Below are 22,600 nucleotides of genomic sequence, written 5' to 3' on the forward strand. Positions count from 1 at the left end.
CACCGGGAGCTGAAGTTTTGTTTTCTGTTGATTGGGAATTTGGGCAGTCTGTGCCCAGCTCCCCACCGTTACTGGGAAGGTTGTATTTGACAGTAGCTGGGAGGAGGGATTTGAGAATGAGCCTGCGAGATGCCACGCGGAGTGGCAGGGTGGTTATTTTTAGCCATCCCGATCCAGCAGAGGCATTTGAGCGTTTGTTCAATATTTAATTATCCATCTGAAATTGGCCCACGTGGCCTTGAGTTTGGAAGCGGCTCTCTGTGCTGTGATTTCCTCTGACTGCATAAATAAGGAAGCGAGGGGAATCTCAATAGCCCTCCAAATAATGATAGTGAAAGAAAAAAAAAAAGAAAAGACCAGTAGCCTTGATACTCAGAAAAGACTGGCTCAGTTCTGCAGTCTAGACAGACCCACCTGTGCGTTAGCAGAAAAGACGAGTCTGCCGAGGACGCCCATCTCGCCCTTGGAAATGTAGCCGCGCTTGGTCTATCCATCCCAGACTCCACAGCTGCCGGGGTTTTATTCGGGATGGGCTTTCCCTCCTTTGCCAGTTTCCTGTGTTGACTTTGACAGCTGCTGGGTGCCCGAGAGGTGGTTTGGGGATTTTGCTTTTAGAAGTCTTGTTAGCTTTTATTTCCCTCCTCTCTTCTCCCTGACAGACAGGAGAGCACTTTCGGCATCTAGGCCATGTTCTTTCTTTTTTCTTGGCCCTTGGAGGTGATGAGTTGACATGGCTGTGAAATGAAAAAGGCAGAGCGCAGGGAGGATGGGGAGGAAGATGTGGGGCTGGGAGAGGCTCCGTCCCCTCCCCTGAGCGCCTGGCAGAAGAGGAGGGAGTGGATGAGGGAGCGGAGGGGAGAGGGAAGGGAGGGGCCAGAGGAGCCCAGCAACCAGAGATGGGAGATGGGGCTCCTTCTGGGTGTCCCTCTTGGAGTGGGAGGTTTGTAGACATTGGAAACCAATAAATTGGTTAGGGATAGTCTGAGGAAAAAATCGTTTCTTACCCGTTTATACTTCTTTTCTGGGGACTGAGTTTGGCTTAGGAGTGTGGCCAGGGTGGGAGTCCTCACTGCATGTCATAAATGCTGTGGGACCTCAGACAAGTCACTAAATGTCTCTGGGCCCAGAAGCACTTGTAGCAAACAAAGAGTATTATTATAGGGTGGGTGAATTGTCATGATCTGTTCATCCAAAGCCTGAGGGGTTAATTGCACCTTTATTAGGGCTGATCTAGAAATAAAATGTGATGCCTGTGGAGATCGGAACCATCCAGATGGTTCCTTGGCATCCCTTCCCCCAGAGGCTGCTACAAGTGTCACTGGTACTTGTTCAGAGCAACAGAGCTTTAGTGAGCCACCTACTGTTTGCAAACCCTCATGGAGGATACAGCCAGTCCCCACCCTCAGGAAGCCGAGCCTGGGAGAAGGTATCCTATAATCAGGTTAGCAGATGATGTGGCTGGAAGGATAGACAGGTCCTTGAATGGTGAGCCAAGAGGCTGCAACTCCCCCTAGCAAGCCACAGGGAATCAAGGGAAAGATTTTGAAAATAATGGTAATTGTAACGCTGACTTGCATGGTGCCAGGGGCTCTGCTAAGTCCTTTTTTGCATCATTTCATTGAATCCTCATTCTCTCAGTTTCTCTGATCTACTCCATTTTGCAGATGAGAAAACTGAGGCTGTGATTGGGTAAGTTACCTGCTCAGTATTACCCAGCTGCTGAGTAGCAGAGTCAGAATGTTTAACCCTCACTATACGTCCCAGAGCTGTGGTTTAGGAGCGTGAGTTTTAGTAACCAGCGCTCGAGATTGGTGTGGGTCAGGGAGAAGGTGGCGGCAGAGTGCCCATCACTGAACGTAGGTGGCCATGTTGGCTGTCCAGAAGCAGGAGACAGTGGGTCTGAGCTGGGAGAGGGACAGAAGGACCAGACCCATTTGGGGGAGTGTGGGAGGAGGTGTCCTTAAAGACTTGGGTGTGAAGCAGGGTTGGGAGGCCGGGCAGGGAGGTCATTCACGCTTCCTTTAGAATCCAGAGGGAGGCCAGTGGGTGTGGGGTTCGGGGAGGCAGAGGGCCGGTGGAGAGAAGCTGACAAGGTTGGAGGAGGTGGTACAGGGAATGCCATCCCCATCTGAGGACCAGTACTGGGCACACGGCCACATTTGCTCCCTGACCGACAGCAAAAGAAGTGTAAGTCCAGTGCGATGAGTTTCCCAAGACATCCATTTCCACGTAATCCATTTGAGTCATGTTCTTTATTCTGAGATGGTGGGTTTTGGACTCTTTTTGGGGTTCGAACATGCCTTTTATGAGAGGCAAGATGGTGACAATGTTTTTAAATGTTTTATTTTTGAAAGAGTGCAAGTGGGGAGGGGCCGAGAGAGGGGGACAGAGGATCCAAAGAGGGCTCCGTGCTGACAGCAGTGAGCCCGATGTGGGGCTTGAACTCACAAACCGAGAGATCGTGACCTGAGCTGAAGTTGGAGGCTCAACCGACTGAGCCACCCGGGCGCCCCAAGATGGTGATAGTTGTTTGACCATTGTATTTGGCAAGACCAGCAGTCAGAGGCCCTATTGTTGCCTGTTCCCACATGATGCTATGGCGTTGTTTTTACTCATGAAAATTGAACTGGGTCATGAAATTCCAAATCGGTAGGAGCCTGGCACTCAGGAGAGCAAGAAAGTAGTGGGATAAGTCCTTCGGAAAGACCTAGGTGAGTTTAGAGCACTTGGGGCGGGGTGGGAGCCGGCAGAGCTGTGGGCTCGACTGGCAAGCCTACTCTGGCTCTTGATGCTTGGGCAGAGTGCCGGGAGTGGTGTGCCAAGCTGGACCATTGGAGAAGTTGGGTGGGAGCTGAGGTCCAAGAGAAACTTGAGTTTCCCGAACTATCTCTGCGGTCACAGATCCACTGGTGTCTACGCACCTGATTGGAGTTGCAGGTTTAACAGCAAGCAGGTTGGGGCACGAGGCCCTCCTGCAGCGGCTCTCCCGGGGTGGCGCCCTGAGCTCCAGAGGACCTAGGCTGTGGCCCCCAGTCCCACCCACACAGACAGCGCTGGGGCTGGGGACCTGGGAAGCCCCTCCCGGGGACGTTATGGAGGCAGCTCCTGGGTTACCGACGGTCCCCAGGGGAGACCACCAGTTAGGGCTAAACCCCTCTATCTCCTCTTTTAAAACAAAAAATTTTTTTAATGTTTTTATTTATTTTTGAGACAGAGAGAGACAGAGCATGAGCAGGGGAGGGGCATACAGAGAGAGGGAGACACGGAATCCGCAGCAGGCTCCAGGCTCTGAGCTGTCAGCACAGAACCCCACACGGGGCTCGAACCCACGAACCGTGAGGTCATGACCTGAGCCCAAGTCAGACCCTTAATTGACTGAGCCACCCAGGCACCCCTGTGGCTGTTTTCGTGTTACTTTGGCAGAGTTGAGTCGTTGAGAGATGCCTAAAATATTTGCTCTCTGATGCTTTATGGGAAAAATTTGCTGACCCGTGGGGTGTGGCTAAAGTGCCCTGTCCTCTCCCCAGGGATAATCAACCTCCCGAAGGCAGTGTGTGTCCGGCCCACCTGCGCTTTTATGCTTTTACTGGGTAGGCAAACCCTTCCAAAGGTGTAATATGGCACGATTTTAAAGAACGGATGTGGAGAACCTGCGCCCAGGCGGAGGCGAGCAAACAGGTGTCTGCACCCTGGGAGCTCCTTACGTTCCCAGCACACAACACATGGCCCCGCTCTGCCTGCCCCGGGACAGGCCCTGAGGCTCCAGACCAACGAGCTGCGGGGGAAACACAGCAATAGAAAGGGAGGAGGTGACCCTGTAGACCAAAGTTCCTAGAGATCCTTAGAAAGCAAAGGAGGAGAGAGATTCGGGGACCAGAGAAGCCTTTAGGCTATGAGTCCTTGGAGTGACCAGGAACTCCGGAGCTTTCTGGAAGGCTGGGAAGTCCTTGAAAGTGAGGCACACGTTAGGATGAGGAATAGGAGGCATACACTGTCAAAGGCAATTGTTAAGAGGCTCGAGTCGAGGGTCCTAAAGAAGAGCTGGTGACAGTGTCTACAGATGCGGAGAAGTTTGCAGGACTTATCCTGGACTGTCCATGAGGCCGGCCAGGGGCCAGGGGGCAGACCCCACACTGTGCTTTTGGAGAGGCCCCTTCGTGAGGTCCCGGGATGTTAACTGAGAGGAACGCTGTTTCCTTGGCTCTTCCCTCCACCTCCTGAGTACCAGCAGCCTTTCCCCTCCACGTCCCCTCTAGGGGAGCTGCTGTGCCCTCCCCCAAATGCTCTGGGCGGGGATGGGTACCCTGGACATGCCCCTCTCCCAGCAGACCCACCCCCAGCAAAGTCGCCTGACTTTGAACCAACGTCCTGAACTTAAAGACAACTTGAACTCTGATCCCAGTTCCACTGGAGAGACAACAGACTGTTAATAGTTCCATGGTCTCAAGACTCCTTTCCTTCCCCACGCCCACCATCATGGAAACAAAATGTGATACGCAGTGAGGCCTCCCTCTTCTCTTTCTGCCTTGTGGCTGGGCTGTGATGGGACCTGGAAACGTAGAGAGAGACCAAGGGCAGGGAGGAAACTCAGCTTCCTGGCTGATTTGGGACCCGTTGTCCTGTCACTCATCTGTGCATGGAGGCTCATTTCCCATCATGGTGCAAAACCCTTAGGTTCAAAGATTATGGGGCTGAATCCCGCCTTCTGCATTCCTAGCCCTGTGGTCAGGGTTCTGAACCTGTTTCTTCCTGTGGCACAGTCGCCGTCCCCACATCTGTTTCTCCCCATTTCCTAGTGGGCCAGTTTTTATCACTACAGGTATCCAGTTCTGGTGCTAGCTATTGAAAAAACTATCCTTCACAACATCAATTTACTTTTGCATTTTTTTTCCAAAAATCAATTGACCATATACGTGTTGTAGAGTTTCCACAGGCTCTTCTGTTCCATTGATCTATGTCCTTATGCTAATACCACGAGGTCTTGATTGCTTTAGCTGTATTTCAAGACTCTAAAGTATGTCTGGAAAAGCAAGTAATGTAAGTCTCCCAACCCGTTTCTTCTTATTCTAGATTGTTTGGCCATGCTAGGTCCTTTGCTTTGCCATCTGAATTTAAAATTGAGCTTGTCAGCGTCTTCAGAAAGGCTGCGAGGATTTTAATTGGGATCTCATTGAATCTATAGATCAGTTTGGGAGAAATGCCGTCTCAACAACACTGAGTGTTCCCAATCCACAAAATGGTGTATCTCTCCATTTATTTGGGTCTTTTTAAAAAAAGCCTCCCAGGACTATATTTTTAGTTATTAGTCTTGTACTTCTTTTATTAAATTTACTCCTAAGTATTTTTGATGGTCTTTGTTAATTACCCTGAAGGATGGAGATGTTAGCCTACTTGCAAACTAGCAGCTTAGCCTGGTAGTTTCACGGGTACTGGCAGAAGATACGAGCCCCGTGGGTCAGAGACAAAGGACTCTGGGCATAGCAGGTAGCGTGAGCTTCATGTTTACATTGGTCCCCTTTTCCCCCAAGTTCCTAGGGCAGTCACAGATGGTCTGTTCCAGAACATAAAATGATCGCTCTGTTGTTTTTCCAAATTATAGCGTCATGTCCCTTACAGGATCTCGGGGGTCAGCTGTTCCTCAGGCTAAAAATTATACAAAGAACTGAAGTTCAGTTTGCTTTAGCATCAAACCATTAAATTAGAAACTTGGAGATAATTTAAAATTTGAATTCCGAGTTGTCATGTACTGAAAGGTAAAGAGAGTTTTAAAGTTATGTGTAAAAAAAATCAGTATATACACACTTAAAGCTTTATGCCCATTTTAATTTGTCAGAAAAAATAAAGGCTGTTATATCTATAGCCATGTTCTAATTTAATAGTATGGTTTTTAAACAAAAGTGTAAAACAGTAAGTCCTGAGGTTGAATTTTGGGGAAAAAATAAATAGCTTATATTTTCTGAATGGAATGAAAGATAGGATAAATTTAATAACACATCTGAATATTTTAGGTTTAAATAATCATGGTTCCCTCTGGAGTGCTATCATTAGAACTTATATGCCCTAGAGGAAGGATGATTGATGTAAATAGTATCTATACTGAGGATAAATACACAGGGTGCTGAAAAGATGAAATGTTCTCCAGGCACAGATGTGAAAACATCTCTAAGTTATACTGCGGAATAGCCAGCAAAGGTACCCTACCCTCTTGTGGTTTCCAGGTATATGTGGTTATCATGTATGTCCTTTGATAACAAGTACATCGTGGAGAAAGACACAAATTTACATCATATAGGGTGATGAAGATTTCTAGAAGGAAACTTGTCTCCTTTTTTTAAAGCAGCTGTCCCTTTGGAGAACGAGAGACGAGACACCTGGAGTGTCCCCTGTCTTAAATCGGCCAGTGATCTGAGTGCTATCCCTCTATCTTTACTTTAGTGTAATTAGAGTAAGTCGTGCTTTTATCAGTGGCTGTATTGGTTTCTTGTTGCTACTGTAACAATGACCATAAATTCAGTCTCTTAACACAACACAGATTTATTATCATACGGTTCTGGAGGTCAGAAGTCTGAAACCAGTGTCCCTGGGCTAGAATCAAGGTGGTGGCCAGGACACTCTTCCCCCTGGAGGCTCTCGGGCAGAGTCAGTCTCCTTGCCTTTTCCAGCTTCTAGAAACTTCCGGCTGGAAGCCTTTAACCCACCCCCCTCCCACCCCCCCGCCTCCCAACCTCTGCTTCCTTTACTACAGCGCCAGCTCTGCCTTCTCTGACCTTCCTATCTTCCTCTTGTTGGGATAACTTTGGGTCCAGGAGGTAATCCAAGGTAAACTGCCCATCTCAGGATCCTTGACTGAATCACATCTGCTGAGTCCCTTTTACCACACGCGTGACATATTCACAGATTCTAGGGATCAAGATGTGGGTTCTTAGGGGCCCATTATTCTGCCTACCGCAGGTGGGTAAGGTTTAGTAACCTCTAAGGAACACCTGTCCTTCTCCCAAAGACAGACGACCAAAGGCTGAACTGGAAAAAGTGTGCAGGAGGAGGCCCTCTTTATTCAGCTGTTAGAAGCAGATAATAATAAAGGACGGATTTCTTCATTAACACACACAAAGATGGACACAGAGGCATCTAGTTGGACTGCTGTGTCTGGGAAGTTCTAACAACATGAAGATTCCATGGCCTGTTGCCATGGTGATTTTACCTTTGGCTCTTCCTGCTGTTTACCTGGCCACTCCCGCAGTGGAGGGCGGGGAGGAGGGTGGGGACCAGTCTTTTGGCACTCCGGGATGGGGAGCTATGTGCCCTTGGCCACCGGTTTGTTCCTAAGTCTGCTTTTTGGACTTTCCTGATCCACTTTGTGTAACTGGTCATTTGGGCTGCCGAGACTGATTTGTTTCGTTTTCTGATTTTGTTTTGCTCTTCCTTTCCTATGTGTTCAGGCGGCACAATTCGTACTGAATCATTCTACCACCTATGTGTATTTTTAATTTCACTGTTAGTTTTTGGAAGTCTAAATTATTCCTCGTTCAGTAAATGGTACAGTCATCTGCTCCTACCATAGCCCATCCCATTCTTCAAAGGCAACCTCTGATGATAATGTTTTGATAAACACACATACAAAGGGAAGGTAAAACATCGTATCAGTTTAATCACATAGACAGCAAATGAACTTCAGCCTACATCGTCTAGGGTAAGCCTCAGCAGTGATTTTTATATATCTGTGCCTCTTACCTCTACACCACTGGCGACTCTCTCTACTTAGGTGACACCGGATACCAATATATTTCTGCAGTTCGTTTCTTGGGTTGGAAAATCTCAATTATTTACACACAGCTATGATCCCATGTATTCCAAACAGGCTATGCATTAGCTTCCCATTTTGAAATTATCACAGCTATATAGGCAGTTGCAAAAAGAGTACAGAGCGGTTTCCATGCCCCCTACACCTGCTTTCCCCTGATAGTTACATCCCACATGACTATCCTACAATATCCTTCAACATCAATGCCCTCCAGCCAGAAACCCACTGAGAGCACACCTCTAGTTAGACAAGTTGGATTTATTTTTTGTTGTGGCAGCGAGGGACAACATATACCACCGGGAACCACAGGGCGTCTCAGTCCGAATATGGTAGAAAAACACCTGCTACAGGATTTGGGCTTTGATTGGGTGCTTTTGGGGAAGTCTGAGGAAGTGGGGTCCGCTCTAGCTTGGCTGCTGCCAGAAAGCGGGGCGCTTCCATGATAGGTTATCTCAAAATTTATCTTTGGGGGGAGGAGGTAAGCATGACGATAATAAAGCTGTCATTGTTAAAGCAGCAGCGGTCTGTCATTATAGCCAACGTGGGAGGGTGTTTGCTGTTTTGCGGGTGGTACAGTGACCCAGCTTTTGTCAGTTGCTTAGACAAAATTATGAAGTGGCCTTGTTTTGTCTCACTTTATCATGGTAACCTCGTCTCAGACTAGTACCCTATAAGATTGTTTATGTCCAGAAGGAGAATAACATGATGTAGCTGTGCATGTCAGGTCGGCTTCTGGATGTCAGGGGCTGTTTTCATCCACTCTTTTCTCTCCCCTTCTGAAACTTGGGACCGTGTATGTATAATTCTGTGCCATTTTTAGCACATGTATCCACATTCATGTAACCACCACCACAATCAAGACACAAGACTATTCTGGCACCACAAAGATCTCTGGTGATGCCCCTTTATAGCTACACCCACCTGCCCACCCCCCACCATTCCCAACCCCGGGCAACTACTATTCAACTGTCCATCTCTAGAACTTTGCCACTTTAAGAATGCCACGTAAATGGAATCAGACACTACGTGGCCTTTTGATATTGGCTTCTGCGGCCCCCCCCCCCCCCCCCCGGAGCATAATGCCCTTGAGATCCACCCAAGTTGTGGAAATCTATTAGTGCATTCTTTTTTCATTGTTGTGTAATATTTCACAGCATGTGTGTTTGTTTCTTATTGTGCGACAACAGATTAAAATTTAGCGCTTAGGGTTGATAGGGGGTGGGAGGGAGGGGAGGGTGGGTGATAGGTATTGAGGAGGGCACCTTTTGGGATGAGCACTGGGTGTTGTATGGAAACCAATCTGACAATAAATTTCATATATTGAAAAAAAAATTTAGCGCTTAGGGGTGCCTGGCTGGCTCAGTCAGGAGAGCACATGACTCTTGATCTCTGGATGGTGAGTTTGAGTCCTATGTTGGGTGTACAGATTACTAACAACAACAACAACAACAACAACAACAAAAACCTTAAAAAAAATTAGCAGCTTAGGGGCGCCTGGGTGGCTCAGTGGGTTGAGCGTCTGACTTCAGCTCAGGTCATGATCTCACACTCTGTGAGTTCGAGCCCCATGTCAGGCTCTGTGCTGACAGCTGAGAGCCTGGAGCCTGCTTCCGATTCTGTGTCTCCCTCTCTCTCTGATCCTCCCCCATTCATGCCCTGTCTCCCTCTGTCTCAAAAATAAAAAATAAATAAATAAAAAAAAATAAACACTAGAAAAAAATTAGCTTAAATACAGATCTGTCATCCTAGAGTTGTGTAGGTCACAAGTCTACTGTGGGTCCCACGGGATTAAAATTGAGATGTTAGCAGGTTGGGTTCCTTTCGAAAAATCCATTTCATTGGCTGAATTCAGCTCCATGTAGTTGTAGGACCGAGGTCCCGTTTTCTTACTGGCTGTCAACAGAGGAGGGTTCCCAGCTTTTCTTGGCTTGTGATCCCCTTCTGCCATCGTTCCTCTCGTGCTCAGAACGTCTCCTGCCTCTTTCATCATTACATCTCTCTGACTCATCTTCCTGCCTTCCTCTTCCACGGTTAAGACTGTTTCCCTCTGGATAATGCAGGATAAACTCCCGTCTCCTTAACCTCAATCATGTCTGCAAAGTCCCCATGTAAGGTAATAACATATTCTCAGGTTCTGGGAATTAGGAAGAAAAGTGGACTTCTTTGGGGGGGGGGCCAATATTCAGCCTCCTACATAGTGGATGGACCACAGTTTAACCATTCACCTACTGAAGGGTGTTTTGTTGTTTCGGTTTTTAGCTATTACAAATGTTAGGAACATTCTTGTAAAAAAAAAAAGGGGGGGGGAGCATGTAAGCGGATTGCATTGCTTCCTTTGGCAACGTACTTTTTTTCACTCAACGTCATATTTCTGGTGTGCTTCCTGTTGATCTCACACAACCGGGTCCTTTGTAGTGCCATTGTGTGCCATGTGAACGGAGCCCACGGAGACATACCCTCTTCCTTGCTGTATAGTATTCCTCCAAATGATTGCCCCAGGGGGTGGTGCTCCATTCCCCTCTCGGTGGACGTTTAGGCTGCTCCCAACATTTTTCTACTACAAAGCAGTGCTGCAGGGGACATCTTCGTGCAGACGTCCATGTGCAAGGATGAAGCATCGTTCTAGACTGGACATGTAGGGGGGAGTCTGGTCCTAGGGCGCATGCGTGTGTCGGTTTCCATTAGCTCTAGCCTAATTGTTCTCCAAACCCTCCCCACTCCACTGGCAGTGACGAAGGAGCCTTCCCCATCCCTGTCAACACTGGGGTCACTGTTCTTTTTTTAATGTTTGTCTATCTGAAAGGTGGGAAATGGCATCTGGTAGTTTTAATTTGCGTTTTCCTAGTCACTGTTTCCAGCACATATGCACAGACCCCTGTCTCTCCTCTCCTTTTTCTGTACTCGTGCTGAATTCTTTTCTCCTGATGTGAGTATTAGAGGTTGCTGCCTCTACCTGTTTTTGGGCATTAAGATCTGGGCAGTACAACCCGACAACTGAAATTTGGTGTCTTGTCTGAAATTACAGGATGTTCCTCAGGCCTCCGTGTTTCCATGGGAACAAGTAACAGTCATCCTTCATGATTAGGTGGTATCCATGGCAACCAAGCCGGCAGCATTTGAATGAAACCGATTTTATTTTATTTTATTATTATTATTATTTTTTTGCAAACACATGAAGGTTAAAATGCATACAGCCTGGCACTTCTGGTAAAATGGAGACTTTTTTTTCTTTTCCTCGTGGAAAGGGCATCTGGGGTCAGCTCGGCTGGTGGCCCAGTTTTGCAGGTTGGGAGCCCTGAGGTCATGTGGAGGTCACAGAGAGAGTGTGAGCTGAGAGGAGACTCCTGGGCCAGTGCTCCAAAGGTCTAGGGATGCCACCTTCACGCTGCACAGTGTTAGGTCACTTAACGTCTCCGGGATTCTGTTTGGCACTAGGTGTCTTGCTTAGACCTCTGAGGACGTGAGGCCAGTGTCTGCGTCCCCAGATTAAAAAAAAAAGTCCTGCTAAATCAAAGGACATAGGCCTCTGTGTGTTTGTTGAGGACTCAGACTGATCCCTTGCAGGCAGAATTAGGATGGGGGAAGGTGATCAACTTTCCATAAAGAAAGATTTGGGTTTTTGTCTTTGCTTTTGTTCTGGTGGTGGAGAATAGAGATAGTCACAGCCCTGACCCCCTCCTGACTCACTGGATTGATGATAAATCATGGACTCAGAGACGGAAAGGGGTTTGCCTGGAGTCACACAGCAGAGGCCAGGTGGAATCCTGTCTCCCGGTACCAGTCTTGCACCCCTCCCCACCCCCCACGCTCCAGCCACCCTCTGCCTTCTCTGAGGTCCTCAGTGTGGGTTGCTGGGGAACAGTTTAAGGGGCTTGAGCACATACTCTTACTTCCTGCCTGGGGGAAATTTAGAGGAAGTCATTTTTGCCTCGCAGAACCTCAGTTTCCTCATCTGGAAGGTGGAGCTCACCATAGCTGTCCAAGGTGTCATGTGGGGATTCTGTTTGAATGGCTCCAGAACTTGGGGGTGATATTACCCCAAGTAGGTGAAAAAAGTTGGTTCTCAGAAGGGAAGGGGCAAAAAAAAAATCTCACTCTTTTTTTTTATTTAAAAAAAGTTTGTTTTTACATTTATTTACTTTTGAGAAACAGAGTGAGACATAGCGTAAGCAGGGGAGGGGCAGAGAGAGAAGGAGACGCAGAATCCAAAGCAGTCTCCAGGCCCCAAGCAAGCAGTCAGCACAGAGCCTGATGCGGGGCTCGAACCCACAAACCATGAGATCATGACCTGAGCCAAAGTCAGACGCTCAACTGACTGAGCCACCCACGAACCCCAAAATTTCACTCTTTTTACTTTCTGTACAGTACATAAAGATAGCTACTGTATATGGTATTAGAGTTTTATGGCGGGGGGGGAATCTAGAAAAAAAATGCCTAAAAAGACCTCTTAGGGGAAATGATAAGGCATAAAAGGTAAAGAAATGCTGGTTCAGAATTCCGTAATCCACAAGCTTCTTGTTAGTGTTTCAAGCCTCTGGCAGGCTTGGGAAAGCCCTTTGGGGTGTCAGATGGGGAGAGAGCCTGGCCCGGCCCAGACCCTGCCCCTGAAGACCCATGACAAGACACAGCTTCCTTCCTGGCCTTGTTTCCCCACCCCTCTGTAAAGGAGTTGCCTCCGCTCCACAAGCGGGGGCCGGGTCTGAAGCAGCTGGGGGAGCCAGACTGGTCTTAAGCAGTCAGGGTCCAGCAGGAAGCAGATGGCACTTAACGCTAGGATGATTTGAGGTGTGGGCGGGTGTGGGGAACCGTGAAGAGGAGTGTGGGACCCCAGAGCCAGTGACAACCGGGGATGATCTACCAAGGCTGAGGGAGGGGAGGTGTGTGGGCGCTCAGGGGACAGGGTCCTCTTGATAGGAGCTGGGACCATCAGTGGAGGGAGGCAGCCAGTGTGGGCGACTCTTCCTCCCCCCACCCCCGTCCGATCTCCTGCCAGGGCCCCCCACCACTGGCCTAACCTCATGGAAACTGGGGAGTCCAGAAGCTCAGCTGGTGGGGTCTACACAGGTCAGCCCCCTGGAGCAGAAGGCAGGGTGGAAAAGAGTGGAGGATGGAACTGGGGCCAGTGGAAGCTGCCTGCAGAGGTAGGAAGGTCCCTTGTCACTTTCCTCTGGAGGGCAGGGCCCTGCCCTGAGCATGCAGGGGAGGCTGAAAAGTGAGAAGATCCGGCTGTTTTGTGCAGGGGGGAGGGGACTCCTATCCCTTCCTGCAGGCTCCTCCTGCGTTTCTACCTTCTCACATGGGTGGGGTGTGGCCAGGGCTTCTGAATTGAAGTCTAAGGCTATTTTGGGAGCACCTGAGAGAGAGTCTGTGCTATAGTCCTATTGAGTTAGAGGCTGGCTAATGGACAAGTTCCTTTCCTCCGCTGTCAGCTTCCTCATCTGTACCATGGGTGGTTGGATCAAGTAACCCCAAAGGCCCCTGGCTAAGACCCAGTAGGCAAGAGGCAGTGTTTTGCACAGGGGATATCAGGTTTTGTCTCAGAGGAGAGGCAGCCTTGCTGGGTTCCTCTTGCCCTACCTGGTGGCTCCATGTATGTCTTGCCTGGAGCCATGATGGCCCACATGCCCAGGAAGGGCGGTGGAGGGATGTGTGTGTGTGTGTGTGTGTGTGTGTGTGTGTGTGTGTGTGTTGGGGAAGGGAGGCGAAGTTCCTGAGGGGCTTCTGGACGCTGAGCACAGTGCCTCATACATAGGTAGGACACAGTGGTTATGGTGGACACCCAGGTGGGGGTGATAGGGGGGTGGGGGGAGAGGTGAAGGTAGACCGAGGAGCCCAAGAAGAGATTTCCTAGGGAAACCTCCAGAACGAGTGGTGTCTCCTAGAGTGTGACTAGCAGGGACTGCGGAGGAGGAGGGAAGAAGGTTCTCAGCAGGAAACACCACAAGGGAGGCAGCGAGGCCCTGGGAGATCGCAGCCACTGGGCTGGGGAGATGCTGAGTAGTGGAAGCTTTTCTGGAAGAGGTGGCCGAGGGCTGGCTAGTGCACAACTGGACCTGGTATCAGCCCCTGCCTGGTAGTCAGCTACGCCTGAACCCCTCCCCGTGGTGGCCCACTTCCCTCAGGCCCAGGGTGGCATTGCCTGCCTGGCCGTTGGCCAGGGCTCAGTACTGGAGCCTATCCTGGGGGGCGTGGTGACGGGCTCCACTCTGTCCTTCCACACTTCTGAAGACCTCTGTCCAATCTGGCTACATGGAGGGAAAGGACCGGAAAATGTAGACATTGCCGTTCTGCCCTCTGGGACAGCTTGCTTCTCGTCATCTGTTCTGTAGATGTGCACACGTCCACCCGTCCTCGAATGCATGTGTCCCTGCGGATGAGTCTGCGTGGGTACCCGTTGGAGTGTCTGCATAGGTGTGGACGTGAGTGTGTGGCTGGGCATGCGTCCCTGTGTGTGCACATGCACCGGGGAAGTGTCTGCCCCTCGTCCTTTTTCTTCCTTGCGAGCCAACAGGACTTTCCTGAGCAGCCCCCATGTGCCAGGCTCCACACAGGATACTGGAGATGAGATGAAGCCAGCTTGGGCACGGGCGGTAGGAGTTCCATAGCCAAGCAGAGAGAGAGAGAGACAGACAGACAGACAGACAGGCAGACATGTACTGTGTGCGAAGTGAGATCATCGGTAGGAGGCTTGGCCTGGCTGTTGCTAGAGGAGCCAGAAGGGGGCTGAGAGCTGGGGGCAGAGGGATTACCAGGGGTCTCCTCATGGGCCTGTGGGATGGGATGGACCGGATTCCTCTGTGGGGGACCACAGCTGGAGCACAGGCAGAGAGATAGCCAGTGCCGAGCATGGCGTGGGGGAGCCAGCCAGGAAAGTGGCCAGGTCGCACTGACCTGAGAGGTTTTGAACAGGCAGGCTCAGGTCACGGCTGTGAGTTGTAAGTAAGCTGTCACCGTTTAAAAATCAAAACACTTCGTATTTTGAAAAGCTCGGGTTTCCAGCTTCTCTTGAACTGTGGGAAGCCGTGGCTACCCTGGGCCCCCCCATGGCTACACTGAAATAACCAGCTGGGTGCTACCCTTGATCCTGAAACCTACCAGCCTTTGCACTCCCATCGAGTTTAAGGCCTCTAGAAAAGAAGGTCTGAATTGGAAGCCAGAGATCACAGATTCTCATGTTTGAAGGGACTACTTGTATACCTCCAGGAACAGGAAGCTTTATTATGTCACAAGATATATGACTCGAAGTGAAGATTTAGAGAGAGCTTTTTTTAAAACACATTGGAATATACACAACTATATATATATATATATATATATATATATATACACATACATATATACATATATATACACACACACACATATATTATATATATATACTTATATAAATTACATATATATATATATATAATGAAGTTTGCCATTTTAATCATTTTTAAGGGTACACTTTAATGGCATTAAATACATTTACAGTGCGGTGTGACCATCACTGCTACCCGTTTCTTGCACTCCAAACAGAAACTCTTATCATTAAGCAATACCTCCCCATTCCGCCTGCCTCCAGCCCCTAGGTTACCTCCAACCTACCTTCCATCTCTATGAGTTTGCCGATTGCAGGTGTTTCATGTAAGTGGACTCGTACAACATTTTGGGTCTGGCTTTGGTAGCTCAGCATGTTTTCAAGGTTCGTCCACACTGCAGCGTGTGTGAGAACTTTTGTTCGTTTTTATGACGGAATAGCATTCCATCGTATGGATGTACCACCCTGTATGTATGAACGGTCGTCCATTCATCTGTGGATGGACACTTGGGCTGTGTCTACCTCTTGGCTATTATGAATGACGCTGCTGCTGTGCACATTTGCATACAAGTCTGTGTATGTCCCTGTTTTCAACTCTTGGGGGTATATACCCAGGAGAAAAATTGCTGCATCGTGGGGTAATTCTGTCTTTCACTTTCTGGGGGAACAGCCAAACTGTTTTCCACAGTGGCTGTACTCTTTTAGGGGGACCAGTTGCCTGTCGTCCTGGGCAGGATGGGGAATGACAAGAGGGCCTGACCGAGTGGCCTCGATCGTCTGTCCTCACCCTCTCTCTCCCTCTGTTGACAGAGTCGCCCCAGGAAAGGCCGGGCTCCCGGCGCAGTCTGCCCGGCAGCCTCTCAGAGAAGAACCCCAGCATGGAGCCCTCGGCCACCACGCCGTTCCGGGTCACGGTAACTATCTCTGCGTCACCATCGCCACCTGGCCTGGGGTGCCACTCTGCGACCCCGCGGGCCCCCTTCCTGGAGCCTCACGGACCGGGAGAGCATCCAGCCTCCCTTGTTCTAGGTATCCGATCACTCAGCTGCTCCCCTCTCTGTGGCTCAGCCTGGGGGCCACACGGGGGTCCCGTCCTGTGAGGGAGGGGGCAGACGGAGGACAGACAGCCCCGCAGCCACGGGGCCCAGAGCAAGCTGGCCGGGGAAGCGAGAGTCTAGCGCGAGCGAGGCCAGATAAACACACCCTCACGTGTGCACATGCACACCACGCTTCTGCGACTCTTAAGATGCACGATTTTAATTTTTGCGTTTTAATATCTCTCACGTTGCAGTCTGTGGCGTGTCATAATTTAATCGCTGTGTTTTTTCTTTCTTGGAGACCCATAAAATAATGCTGCATCTTAAAACTGATGAGGCCTTAGAATTGACAAAGCACAGCATATATACTTCAGCTATTGATTTCAGTGGCCTCATTAGCATACACCTTTTTATGACTAACCCAAACAGCTTTACAGAGACAGAACGCGGTGACCCTTATCATCTGACTCTCTGTGTCCCGCTGTGTCCTCGCCGAGCACGCACACTATTGTATGTTCCCGTGCGCCCCTCTGTCCAGTGCTCTGTCGGCCACTGGAGGCACAGAGAAGTACAGACAGGGAGAAAACAGAACACGCCGTCTCTTCCCCTGGGAGCTCATGGTCTATAGAGGAGACGGGTGGATGTTTGATCGATACTTCATCCATTCCTTCATCCAGCAGTTTTTATGGCAAGCCAGCTGTGTGCCAGGCACCATTATTGGGACTGGGGCTGAGTGGGAGGAGGTGGCCAAGAGAGGACCTGGTAGACATTCTCATGCTCGAGCTACGTGCTGTGAAGAAAAGCAGGCTGCTGTGATAGAGGACAACAGGAGGGCTTCCTTGAGGTGGTGTGGTCGAGAGGTGATATTTGCGCCGAGGCCCAAGGGATGAGGCGCCAGCCCTATGGGGAGCAGGGGAAAGAGGGTTTTGGGTGGATGGAACAGAGAGGGCACGGGCCTGGCTGTCACCATGCGGTGTGATTTTGGGGCTCCAGATGAGCTAGGAGTAACTAGCTGTTCCCTATGCATTAGAAAGGGTATCCCCCTGGAGGCTGACTTTATGAGCTGGGTCTTAAAGGGTAAGCAGGCACAGTGAAAGAGGGAGTTCCAAGTAGGGGGAACAGCAGCTGCAAAGGCATAGAGGCGCACTAGAAACTGATGTGTTTGTGAAACGGTGAAATGCGTGGTGGGACTGGAGTTGAGGGGTATGGAGGACTGGGTAGGCAGCTGAGCAGCTGGGCTGAGTCTGGGGCCGATGGAGCTTCAAAAGCCAGGCTAAGCGGGGTGGGGCTTTCCATGGGGCAACTGATTCTCCCGCCTGTCTGTGTGTCATAAGAATGCTTGCAAAACAGATTCTTAGGTTCCCTCAAGATTTCAGTGCAGTGGGTCAGGGGCAGGACCTGGGTATCTGCATTTAAAAAGCTCCCCCAAGAGGTGGTTGTGAGCCTCAGGCTCTGAATTGGCCTTGGGCAGAAGGAGGAAAGGGAAGCCTGTGCCAGAGTGGATTCAGGGTCACTCCCCTGGGTGTGGTGGGGGCCCCTGGGAGACCATCTCTAGCCTGCAGGGAGGGCAAAGACGCTGACACCTGGGTGACCCTGACTCCAATCAGTCAACTGGAGCTGAGGCCAAGTCCTGCCTTCCCCCGGGCCCTAGGGGCCACAGCCTCTGGGGCTGAGCCTTCAGGGGCCTTAGGGAACAAAGACTAATAATAACGTAGCCACCTGCACTATGCTTCCGGTCCTACGTAGATGATCTTTTTCAATCCTCAAGACAGCCCTGAAGCTGAAACTTTGATCACCCCATTTCACAGATGAGAAAACTGAGGCTCAGAGAGGGGAAGTCACTCAGCTAAGCTCCAAGCGCCACTAAACGGTGGAGCCAAGGTTGAGACCAGCCTCTCTGACGTCAGGGCACAAGTGTGCACTCCCGGCCGTGAGCAGGGGAGCCGTTGTCCCCGTGCCCTCCCGGAACCTCCCAGTGTTTCTCCTTGCCTGTTCCCCTTCCTTTTGCTGCTCTGATAGAGGTATCATCACACCTTGAAGTTGCTGTCACTGTGGCGCTTTAACTGCCGGGTAGGTTTGGCGTCCTTCTTGTAGTGACGTCTTCGCCCCATTAACCGTGTGTGGGTCAGAGCCAGCCCCAGGCTTCTGGATCCCCAGGCACTGGGACTCAGTCCCGCCTGCACGAGCTGGGTCCGCAAGGTGGAAAGCGTGTTCACTTGTCACTTTACCCACTTCTCACAGCAACCTGGAGGGGAGGGACCATTTGTGTCTCCATTTCACAGATGAGGGAGCTGAGGCTGAGAGACATGAAATCATTTGCTCGGTGTCACACAGCTCCAGAATGATGGATGCCAGGACCATTGGACATTCACGTTTTGTGTCCTTCCCTGGACACCTTGGCCCTTTTCTGTGTGGAGCAGTTCAGGGTGTGAGTGTCTATACTGGGCTGTGCTTGGAGCTCACGGGTGCTAGAGAGCTCAGAGATAGGGATCTGGGTTCAAATCCTGGCTCTTCCATGACCTGTGTGACCTCATTAGTCACTCGGCCTCTCTGAGCCTCCGGTCTGTATCAGTAACGTGTGGAATGTCCACCCTTCCTTGAAGGACTGTGGTGGACCTTCGTGAGTCCTGGCACGTCGAGGCCCACGTCTGACCCAGGGTGGACACTCAATACTGAATATCCGCCATTATCCTTGGAATCGTATTTCCCTTTTTGGCTTTGGAACAGTAGAGATCTGGGGAGGGTCAGGGTGGAGAGCCAAGGACAGGGCGTTTGGTGGGAGGGAGCCGGGCTTGGGTGTTGGGGACGGACGCTTGTAGGACCAGAAGCACACCCTCTTCTCCTGCCCAGCTTGCACTTCCTCACATGTGCTGCCATAGGCCGCATCCTCATGTGCTTGGCTGACTGCTGCTGTGTGTACCCTCCCCCCTCCCCAGCCGAGGGAACCCAGGCAACATGGTTTTGCCCCGGGGGAGGCAGGAGACACAGTACAGGATATACCTGAATAACTGGTGTCTTCGCTGCCGTTTGAAACTCGGGGGACAGGATGTCACCCCCTCTCACAGAAATGCCCTTGTGCAACCATGGAGTTTAATGGAGAATCAACATGTTGTGTTCGTTCGGATTCATTCTGTCCGCCTCCCCCATGAAGACTAAAGCCTGGGAGAGGCTGGACTTGTCCAAGGTCACCACTCAGCTGGGAGCACTTCTGGGTCCCGGCTGTTTGTACCCATACGTGGCCCCAACCTTTTGTGATTTGGCCTGGGACTGCAGCCACCCCACAGGGCATCAGGGGCTGGGCACAAGTCCCACCTCTGTTTCTTGGAGATCATGTGACCCTGGGGGACCCTCAGTTTACCCTTCTCTAAAATGAGGAGTATGGACTTTGTAAGGCAACATGTGGTTTGGGCATAAAGTGGGCGCTTAAAGATTTCGATGCAGTAACGAAAAGAATGAGCTAAAAGTCAGCAGACTCAGGGCTGAGCCTCATATCAGCTTTGTGACCTGGGCAAGACACAGAACCTTTGCCCATCTGGTATGACTTCCTTCTATCTACAGGTGGAGTTGGGGGTGGGGAGTGGACCACTAGGACCCATGGTGCCAGCAGGCTGGGGTGTGCCCTGAGAGCTGTGGAGGACCCTGGACTAGGGTAGGATGGAGAAGGGAGCTGGGAGCACGTGACCACATGGGCCTTCTGCCCGTCTCTGGCCCTCAGCTCTCAGGCTCCACCGAGATGTCGAGGCCGAGATTCAAACCCAGATCTGTTTTCTCTGCATCAGTAGGGAATCCTGGAAGGAAGAGAGGGAAGGCAGGCAGCAAGCCGGGGCCCCGTATCTGCACACGCTGTCAGACGGGGTCTGGGGGCTCTGCCTGGGCCCATCTCCCTTCCCAAAGCCCAGGGATCCTTAGCACAGCAGCATGCCGCCCCTTCTCACCTGCCACTCCATGTTAGGAATTCATGGTTTGATTTGGGGGGAAGGTGATGGTGACTGTTACCTGTCTCCCCACGGGTCCCCTCAACCCGCCACCTTCCCCAGACCCAACCTCCCCTTGGTGTAGGCTGGGTCCTTCCTGTCTGCCCCCCACCCCCTCCCATCGACCTTGAGGAGGGCTGGCAGGGCTGGGGTGTGGGAGGCGGCAGAGACTCTGGGAAACTTGACAGCCAATTGATTCCTCTTCGGGAAGTTGAAAGTGGAGAATCGTGTTTGAAGGTTTAGCTGAAATTAGGTCTCAGGGCTATTTTTTGCAAGATGGAGAAGGAGAAGTGTCAGGGAGGGGAAGGCCCAGGGGGGTGGCGGAAGCTGCAGATAAACTCAGTCGCAGATGCTTCTGGAAGGGGGTCTTAGTTCCTTTCAATCACCTACTTCTGCTGGATGCTCATTTGTGCGCACCCCGGGTGGTGGGATGGAGGTGCGGCCGGGGTGCTGTGGGAACGCAGAACACGGGGCAGTTACCATCGGCTGATAACGGTAGGGAAGAAATCCTGGAGGAGGATCTTTGGGGCTGAGCTTTGAGGGATGTGTAGGAGTTTGTCAGGAACAAAGGGAGAAGAGTATTCCAGCTGGGGGAGACGTACGTGAAATGGAACAAGCCAACGGCCCTGTGTGATTAGAGTGTTGGGTGAGTTGGAGACATAAAGGAGGGGGCACGGGAGAGGAAAGTGAGTGGGTGGAGGCTTTGGACTTGCCCCTGTGGGGCACAGGAGCCACAGGCGATGCTGGGTAGGAGTGGAGCCAGCAGATCTCTGGGATGCGGACTTCCAGCTCCACACGCCTCTCCCCACTCCTGCAGCTTTCCCCTGCGCCCTTTTCGTGACTCAGCTGTCTTTTCCCATCACACACATAGTGCCAGGCACGTGGACATAAACACACAGGCCTGTGAGGGGGACCCCTTCGACACCACCGTGGAAGGCCGTTGGAAGCGATCACGAACGCTTCCCCGTACAGAGGAAGGCCTGGAGCTCAGAGAGGGGAGGGTCCTTTCCCAAAGTCACACAGCCTATCTGGAACGGGGCCTGGAATCGAGCCCAGGTGTCCCTGTGTCCGTGCCCCCCTTCGGGGCTGCTCACGCCTTGCCGCTTCCAGCCCTCTCTTCCCTGCAGTTGAGTCCTTCTGCCCACCTCCATCAGGCTTCCTGGGAAGAGAGGCTTAAGGAAATGGGCATTTGTGGGTCTGAAGGTCCCCAGAGGCCTCCGATGGCTCCTGCCCACTCGTCACACACTGCCATCTCCTGGTCTGCCTCTCTTCCTCCATTCATGCCCCTTCTCAGCTGGGGCGACTCGAGTGAGGCATCAGGGTGGTGGACGGAAAAGCTGGTCAGGCTCACAGACCAGATGAGCCACCTCTGTCACTGCACAGGTGGCGAAACTAAGGCCCAGAGAGGGGAGGCTTGCCTGGAATACTTGTCGGGGCTCCCTCCGCCACCCCAGGCTGCTTTGGGCCCATCTGTGTCTGTGGCCCCCAAACCGGTGTGGGGATGTCAGCCGTGCGGCCGTGGTTGGGTGTGACTGAGCAGTAGGGCCGGGCCCTGGATCGGGGTCCCACAGATGGGTGCCCCGGGCCCCTCCTCGCAATACCCTGCTCAGTGGAGGCCTGTGAGCTGGAGTCTCCCGGCCCGGTGGGTGGCAAGTGTTCTGCGGATGAGAGGGTGGTGGAGAGAGGCTAATTGTTATTAAACTGTTCAAACCCAAAAGGGAAATTACTATCATTTTGGTCTGTGTCCACCTTCTGCAGGGAGAAGCTCCTTTCCTGCAGCGGGAATCGAGGAGACGGGAATGTTATCACAGGGCCACCCGGGGGCGAGAGCTGGCCAGGGCAGCCAGGGTGGGCCAGGACGCTCTTTGGGGCAGAGATATGGGGTGAGGGGCTATTTGGAGCCTCCTGAACCTGAGGTCAGGCCGGGGAGTGACGGCGGGCTGTGGTATTTGGTGCTGTTGGAGAGCTGCCTGCCTCATTAATAAATGATGGTATCATCGCGGGTCTCTGAGCCTCTCTTTCCCCATCTGTAGATGGGCACAGGAGCCCCTCACTCACAGAGTGGCTGTGAGGGCCCAGTGTCTGGCCTTCAGCCAACGTTCATCCTCTGTTCCCTCTTCTGGTGGGTGGGGCTCACTCCTTCCAGACACCTTCCCCCAGAGTCCCAGGTAATCAGACAGACCCCGTCCCTTCTGTACCCATTATCTGCGGCCCCAGAGCAACATTGCCTTTGGTGGAGCTTCTAGGGCTCAGCCCCGGCACCAGGAGGTGGAGGTGGGCAAAGTGATACCCAAGGGACCAGAGACAAAGTTCCCAGGTGGTAAGTACAGATGGAGGGAGCTGGAGACGTCTGCGCAGGGCCGTTTCCTGCCAGTTGGGGGCAGCAGAGGGCAGCGAGTGGACGCCTGGGCAGCCGCTCCCAGAGGAGAATGGAAGTCCCTGGGGTTTGTGTGACCCTCCCCCCCCCAGGGCCACAGGGGCCCGGCTG

At 51.5% G+C, this 22,600-nt stretch overlaps 1 protein-coding gene across 9 annotated transcripts in view; it reads left to right on the forward strand.

The window, feature by feature from the left end:
* DAB2IP (DAB2 interacting protein) overlaps positions 1-22,600 on the forward strand; it is a 187,712-nt gene that overhangs the window by 72,444 nt on the left and 92,668 nt on the right. For 8 of the 9 annotated variants that reach the window (XM_019453954.2, XM_019453952.2, XM_019453957.2 and 5 more), the window contains exon 2: positions 15,912-16,015. In XM_019453954.2, coding sequence (XP_019309499.2) covers positions 15,912-16,015 — 104 coding nt within the window. The other variant, XM_019453962.2, reaches the window with a different exon arrangement.

Source organism: Panthera pardus, unplaced genomic scaffold (genome assembly GCF_024362965.1).
Source record: "Panthera pardus isolate Hobbes unplaced genomic scaffold, ASM2436296v1 HiC_scaffold_20, whole genome shotgun sequence".
Classification (NCBI taxonomy): domain Eukaryota; kingdom Metazoa; phylum Chordata; class Mammalia; order Carnivora; family Felidae; genus Panthera; species Panthera pardus.